Source organism: Schistosoma haematobium, chromosome 6, assembly GCF_000699445.3.
Source record: "Schistosoma haematobium chromosome 6, whole genome shotgun sequence".
NCBI lineage: Eukaryota > Metazoa > Platyhelminthes > Trematoda > Strigeidida > Schistosomatidae > Schistosoma > Schistosoma haematobium.
The window spans coordinates 14,172,475-14,180,500 of NC_067201.1; the positions used below are offsets into that span (position 1 = coordinate 14,172,475).

The 8,026-nt window shown below is 37.7% G+C and overlaps 1 protein-coding gene across 1 annotated transcript in view; it reads left to right on the forward strand.

The window, feature by feature from the left end:
- The window catches only part of DUS2L (tRNA-dihydrouridine(20) synthase [NAD(P)+]-like), a 32,901-nt gene extending 25,510 nt beyond the window's left edge, over nt 1–7,391 (forward strand). Inside the window, exon 14 of the mRNA XM_051216912.1 lies at nt 654–7,391. Coding sequence (XP_051065543.1) covers nt 654–774 — 121 coding nt within the window. The 3' untranslated portion in view covers nt 775–7,391. The remainder of the gene's footprint in view (nt 1–653) is intronic.
- The last annotated feature ends 635 nt before the right edge of the window (nt 7,392–8,026 follow it).

An 8,026-nucleotide genomic window follows, 5' to 3' on the forward strand; every position in this document is an offset into this window, starting at 1 on the left:
CCATCTTTCTGTACTTCTATAAGTTATGGCAACTTAGTCTAATGCATATTCATACCATGTTATATGCTCTATATGATAATCAACTGATTAGTTGTTTAAATTAGCTAGCAACCTATAACAATGTCTTTAAAAGTTTTAAATTTCATTTATTGATCTCTTTCCTTTCAATTCCGCAATTGCAAAAGTCACTATGTTGTATAACTTCTGTAAATAAATTCATAGTATAAGCGATGACGATAATATATCATTCATGCAAGGTGTCATTCTCAAAATTTACTAACTTCTGGTCAAAATCGAATGTGGATTGTTCCATTTTTCGATTGCACTCGGTAATTAAATACCTTTTTGTAATATAACTCAAAGCAGCAAAATTCAGAACACACATATCGAACTAATAGGGACTCGTCAGTTTATGTACCAACATCTTAATGATGATGATCATAGTAAAGAGAAAGGTGTTGATTTTATTCCCAGTGTGTAAACATCAACATTAAAGCAGGCGTACATTCAACTAATGAGTTTCACTTAGTCCAGAACACATTTTCTAGATTCCACTGTTAACCGTATATTGTATAAACCGAAGCTTCTATGTTCAGTTTATTGTAATTGTTTATTTATTCTATCTTAAAAAAATACTTTCTTTCTTTTAACAGATGTAAATCAAAAAGGTATGCTGAACAAGCAGCTGTATTAGTTTGTCTACATGTGTTAGGCATACCCGATGGAAAAGTTCACGCTGATGAAAATAATAAGGTTAATCTTAATAATAAATAATTTCACATAATATTTTTTATGATTTGTAAACAAAACAAAAATGTAACCAAAAGAGAGGTTTTCTTCAATATTTTGATAAATTTGATTTTTGGATAGAACAATTGCTTTTTTATTGAGTTATGTATTTGTTAACTTATATAGAGATATAACATCAGCATCTCCAGCCATATTCAACAATTCTAGTTTTAGTTTTAAAACAAATCTGTAGTTCCTCAGATTTTTTTCCAATACGTCCTGATAATGGTAACTAAACTAGGTTTGAAAGTTGTATTAAAGAATAATCGCTTTCACTTCCAACTTGTGTCATTTATAGCGTAGGCTAGATATCCGTCTACCGACCAAAGGACGAGTGTACTGCGCATCAGTTCGTTCCGTCCTTCTTTATGGCAGTGAAACATGGCCGGTAAGAGTAGAGGATATTCGTAGGCTACTAGTATTCGATCATAGGTGTCTTGGAAAAATTGCTCGTATATCCTGGGACCACGGAGTATGTAATGCAGTTGTTAGAATACGGGTACTGGGTAAGGACGGCAAACCGATTGATGAAGTAGTGCAACTTCGTCAGTTGAGATGGCTTGGACACGTGTTACATATGCCGAACCACCGACTGTCCCGACGTGCTATGTTTTGTGGTGTAGGACTTGGAGTAGGTCGGGGAAAACTAGGGGTGGTCAAACCAAAACGTGGCACAAATCCATGAAATCACTGATAAGTGGAGTGAGTCATGTTGGTAGGTGTAGATTGCGTGGTTGGGATCCGCGATATGGTAGCAACCGATGGTTAGAGACGTTGAATGACATGGCTGAAAATCATTTGCAATAGTGGGGGTGCATCCACTCTTTGTGTTCTCCCAAATTCTAATCTGAATTTTTCATGTCCATCCATCGATCATCCAGTATTAAATACCAGTTAGTTTCTTTGCGCAGTTACATTCAAGCTTGCTCGATAGAATCCCGTTGATGCTAACACAATTAAACATTTCTAGTGTTAGTTGATTGACGGTAATTTGCAAGAAACTGTGTGTGTGGGTTTTTCACTAGTTGACACTCGTCAACAAGGCGTACGTGCGATCTTCAGGGAATTGATGCTCCTCATGGGATTCGAACTTGTGCCACTTAGCTCCACAGTTTATGATGTTACCAACTAGCTGATGTCTTGTTACAATATACGTAATGTCGATTCACATAGACTAATGTCCTCATTACCACTTGTTTGATAGAATTCACTTACTGCTAAACGGCTAGATAAATATGATCTTGGTCACTACTTAATGACTGATCATTTATTTGTCAATTGACAGTCAATTAAAAGCTGATGAAACGTCTAGCCGTTGCCATAGTGAAAGGAACAAAAGTAAAATATTTTGTAAGAACTACATGGCTGTCAAATGATCCATTTATAACTTCATGTAGAGTTGATTGTGAATGATGTTAAATATTAAGTTGGTGGTAGGAGGTAATCGACAGGAAACCCTGAACTTTTGTGTTATTTCTCACTCGTCAGCAAGGTGTACCTGTGATCTTGAAGGAAATGATACTCCCTGTCGGATTCGACCACTTGTCACCCAGCTTCACAGTCAGAAGTAAGCACCTGATATACATGACATTGTTCACAACTCAGTGATCAATCCGACAGGTAGTATCATTTCCCTCAAGATTACAGGTACACCTTACTGATGAGTGCGAAATAATACAAAACCTAGGCCCAGGATTTCCTGTCGACTACCTCTAGACACCACCTTACATCTCAACGCAGTGCACATGATGTCGAATCACTTAGACTAATGATCATATTGTAACTTGATCGATAGAATTAGACTCAGATCAAGAAGAACTTGACATACATCTCATTGGTCACTACTCAGTGGTCAATCAGTTGTAAATAATTAGTAGTAGAAGAGTGAAAATATGCAACAAGTTATCAATTAGTCATAATCAACGTAGAACTTTGCATAAACATGGATTTTTTCAATTTTTCATACTATTACAACAAAATGAAAATAATAAAATAAATAGCAAGAGGTTCAAATCATTTTGATAGCAGTAATAATCGAGAAGTATATGATTTATGAGAACAGAATGAGATATGTATCCAGAGAATACCGAAACCTAAAGTGTAGGGTAAGATGAAGAGTAAATACATCTGCCCCATTGTGACCGATTGCAAGCCAAATCACCCAACACTAACTTCTGTTATAGCGAAGTCAGCTAAATAGTCTGTATCTACCAGGATGAATAAATTATTGATCAACGACTTGATGTGCTGGTGCCACGTTATATCAAAAGTTAGAAATAATGAAAAAAGTGAGAGTTTGGTTCTAGATGTATCATTACTTTCGTTAGTATTCATTCTTGTCTTCTTTCTGCAGTAAGTAGACTGCTAGTGTTTAGCCTATATACTTGATTTGCTCAGCAGTACAACGCCGTAGTAGAAAATTAAATAAACACTGAGAACTAACAAGTCAATCAAAAGGTTCTGTGTCTAAATGTCTACTTTACTTTCAAAAACACTTAAAGCACATCATAAATATAGATAGATTGAAAAATATTATAAATCAAAGACAACACACGTTTATAATTAACACAAATATCAAACAACGAGATTAATTTTAGCTCTGCATCTCTGAGGTAGTGAAATAGTCTGAGTTAAATATGATTCTAAATAGTAGTGTGTACTGAAAAAAGGACAATTCTAAATAGAAGAATTAGCCGAGATATTGAAATGAACGCATAAACAGATAAAATAATTAGTTCGTTGAAATAACTAAATATCACATGTAGCAATAGGTAAGCCGTAAAATGGTTATACTACTTGTTAAGAATAACAAACCATAAAAATATTGAGATTGTGAAACTTTCAAACCAACTGTAATTATTTGAATAATTCTGCCGAGTTAGCATAGGAGATGACTGAATTAGAAGTGTTACATTGTGAACTGATTCTGTGATGTGTGCTACTTTTGCTGATAGATATCAGCAGTAAGTAGCACCAATCGGAAGTAGAATTCCTACCATCAGAAGATTGAATTCAAGAGAACAAGAAGGGTAATAGAAAGCAGTTGTAATAACAGAATTGGAAGAACCATGAAACTTGTAAGGAGCAACTAAAGGAAGATGTGCAAATAATTTATTTAATGTATGGTTCTCAATTTTTACGAATCCAATAATAAATAAGCTTTCACAATCATGGTCATCACGTTCGGTAGTGAATCCCTGAATTTAAAATCACTGAATAAGCGGTTAGTGGTTTGCATTTTTAACACCAGTGAATTCGCGATATTGTGTGGCCTTTGTGGATTCCTTTCTCATCCCCTATTGATCCTTGTGATCCATCTATTACAGCTTCTCAACTGAAATCCTAATATTTCATCTTTAAGTCACACGATTATTTTTAGTATAAGAGGTAAGTGGACACTGTCTGATTTTTAATTTACATCACTAGTTCCTAGGTTCAATGAACTCCAACCCTTCTTTTTTGAGATTCAGTTTATCCTACTCAAAATTTATAAGTAGCTCAATAATCTTAGCTTAAACATTTCAAAATGAAAAAAATTACGCTTCAGCTTGACAATCAAGAATTTCGTGTGGATAACCCAGAGACAAGCTACGATGTAAAGATCATACAGTTCATTGGTTTGGTTAAACTGACAATATAAGAAGTCATGTTTTTCAACCAATCTGATTATACTGTATATTGTAGTAAACTGTTTGTATACTATAAATTATTTAATAATATCGATAACTTCAATACCCTATACTATCCTCAAAACAATAAATCAGAACTATCTAGCTGAGATCTTCAAATCTACATCGTCCACTTGTAGTTTAGCTAAAGCTTCAAGACTGATGTTGTGGTTGTGTACCATCATGTTGATATCCTTTCTAGATAGAGCGTCAGCGACAATGTTGGAGGAGCCTTTGATGAACTGGATGTCCGTAGTGAATTGAGAAATGTAATCCAGTTGTCTGGCTTCCCGTGGAGAATGTTTGTCGTAGGTCGTGTTGAAGGAAAAGCAAAGTGGTTTATGATCAGTCATAATGGTGAAATCGCGTCCCTGAGGGAGGAAGTTGAAGTGTTTTACAGCTAAGTACATAGCCAGAAGTTCGCGTCCGAAGGTGCTATAACGCTCTTGAGTTGATGATAATCGTTTGGAGAAGAACGTTATAGGAGTAATCTTGCCGTTAACGCGTTACTGTAATACTGCTCCTACTGCTTTTTGGGAGGCGTCAGTGCAGAGGATGAGGTTTGTTGTGGGATCGGTGTTTAGGTGCTGTAGCATGGTAGCATTGGATATCATCAACTTTGCTTTCTCGAATGCTGTTTTGGCGTCAGGGGGTAGGTTGAATGTCTGACTCTTCTCTCTCTTCGTACCTTTTTTGTCGGCTTTCAGCAGATCGGTTAATGGCCGTAATACTTCAGCACAACGTGGTAAGAAGCGGCGATAAAAATTACACATACCGAGGAAGCGTCGTGATGACTTCACCGAGGTTGGTTCGGGGTAGTTAGTAATATCTTCAACTTTCGTCCGAAGTGGTTTGATCCCTTGTGAGTCGATGTAATGTCCCAAAAACTCTAAGGCTGGGACTGCGGATATGCATTTCGAAGGATTGATGACAACACCATGTTTTTAAAACGATCAAAAAGGATCTGGACATGTTGGATGTGCTCTTCTAAAGATGAGCTTGCAATCAGAACATCGTCGATGTAGGCAAACACGAAATCAAGGCCTCTTGTTACGTCATCCATGAAGCGTTGGAATGTCTGCGCAGCGTTTTTCAGTCCGAATGGCATCCTTAGAAACTCAAACAAACCAAAAGGTGTGATTATGGCTGTTTTCTCGATGTCTTCTGGTGCCATCGGAATTTGATGGTATGCGCACACGAGGTCAAGTTTCGAGAAGATGCATTTACCATGTAAATTTAACGAGAAGTCATGTATATGAGGGATAGGGGACCTATCAGGGATGGTTTGATTATTCATACGGCGATAGTCACCACACGGACGCCAATCTTGGTCTTTCTTTGGTACCATGTGTAACGGCGAGGCCCAAGGGCTGTTGGATGGTCTGATAATACCAAGTTGCATCATATGTTCGAATTCTCTTTTAGCTACTTGCAACTTGCTTGGCGGTAGTCTCCTCACCCTGGCGCTAATAGGTGGACCGGTGGTAATGATGTGGTGTTGCACCTGATGTGGATTACATTCCCTTTGATAATCTGATCTCGTGATGCATTCGTATTCTGACAGAATGTCGTTGAAAACGTTGTTCGCAGGTTTCATTATCCGTACTCCATGGATTTCATAGTCGTTGGAAGGTGTACCATCTACTTGTAAACGTGTATTTGCGTCGATTAATCTCTTCTTGGTCATATCTACTAACAAATTGTAGGCACTGAGGAAATCAGCTTCGAGGATGGGTCGTTTGACTTGGGCAACTATAAAAACCCATGTGAATCGTCTTCGGAGTCCGAGGTCTAATATAAGAGGTCGCTCTCCGTAAGTTTTGATAATTGATTCGTTAGCCGCAATGAGAGACAGCTTAGTGTTTGTTGTCTTCGGGAGAGGTGAAGTGGGATAATGCTAATTTCTGCTCCTGTATCGACTAAAAAATCCGAGCCAGAAATGCAATCCCTGATGTAAAAGAGACGGCTAACTTGTTGGCCAGTAACAGACGCCGCCATTACTGTCTGGCCGGCTCGTTTCCCTGATAATCTGGCTTGTTTGTCGTGAAGTTGCACGGTTTAGTGCAACGACGTGCTTTCTCTCCATAATTCGAGTGATACCAACAAATGTCAGCTGCCCGTTTGGATGACCTAGTGCTTGATCGGTTTCTCGAGATCGATCTGCTGGGACGAGAGTGGATCGTGGCAATGCTCGCCTGCAACGATGCTAATTGCTGAGTTAAGTGTGCTATTTGCTGCTGAATGTCCAGAGGGGGTTCATCGTGTCTCTACTAGAGGTTTGTAGTGCATTCAAACACCGACTGTCGGAATAAATCTCCATCATCTTGTCTGCCATATCAGCTAGATCGTCGAGATTGACGGAGGTTCCTGATACGCTGAGAATTTGGGTGACGTTCTGTGGTAAACGTTGAAACCACATCTGTTTAAGTAATGCGTCGTCTACCTTATATGACCCTGCTAAATGTTTCATATGCCGGAGTAATTGCGAGGGTCTCTTGTCCCCCAATTCACAAGACGTTAGCAACTGATGCAGTCTCCTCTCGTCTGAAACCGAGGTGCGTTGGATTACGGCTGTCTTTATTTTATCATAAGGTTCTGATTCTGGTACATGGTCGATCAAGTCTCCTACTTCAGCAGCAATCTCTATGGGGAGTGCGCCAACTACATATGCATACTTTGTTGCCTGTGATCGTATGCCTCGTGCCATAAATAATGCGTCGACTTGTGCAAACCAGATTCTGGGATTATTTACACCTTATGTTGGTAATCTTAACTCTGAAATTGCGTTGATCGAGTTTAAAGAATTATCTTCTGCTTGTGAAGCGTTAAAGGGATTGGTCAGTGGACTATCTATATCTATGAGTATACCAGAAGAGTTCATGATGGCAAAAATAAAAAATATGGTGTCGTGTCAAGTGATAATAATTATTTAAAAAACGTAGATATATATAGTAAATGTCTATAAAAAATAATCGAGGCTCACCAAATAATTGTGGTGGACCAAAAAGTATAATAACCAAAAATTAGCGATAAAGTTATTACGTCCAAAAGTTAATGCGACAATAACAATTTATAAATTAGTAAGACAAATTAAAAGTTCAGGGACGTTACTTAAATCAGCTAGTTGTTGCGTATTCTGTTGAGTTTTGGTCCCAAAAATCCACAATTATAAATGAGTAATAATTCCAATGAGGTAAATATGACTCCAGTAAGTTTCTTTGACGTAGGGTGTAATAGAAATGGCACAGCAGTCTAAAATGTGGATAATATTTGATTTAGAATGCGATCAGCTCGATAACGCGTGAGAATAGAAAAAGGAGCGTGTGTGTGTAATAGTGTATTTGCGAACAACAAAAATGTGTCACACTACGTAAGTATCACAACGGAAAAAGTTGTCACGACCACTTACTAAAACAACAGGTACAATCAATTAATCATAAATGTATATGTAGTGAGAAATTGACAAGAAAAACACCAATAATATTTAAAAGTATTTAAAAAATAAGGTTGCCAGACCTATCGCCACACTACTACTACTGCTACCAATACTACAAATGTGATTACTACTA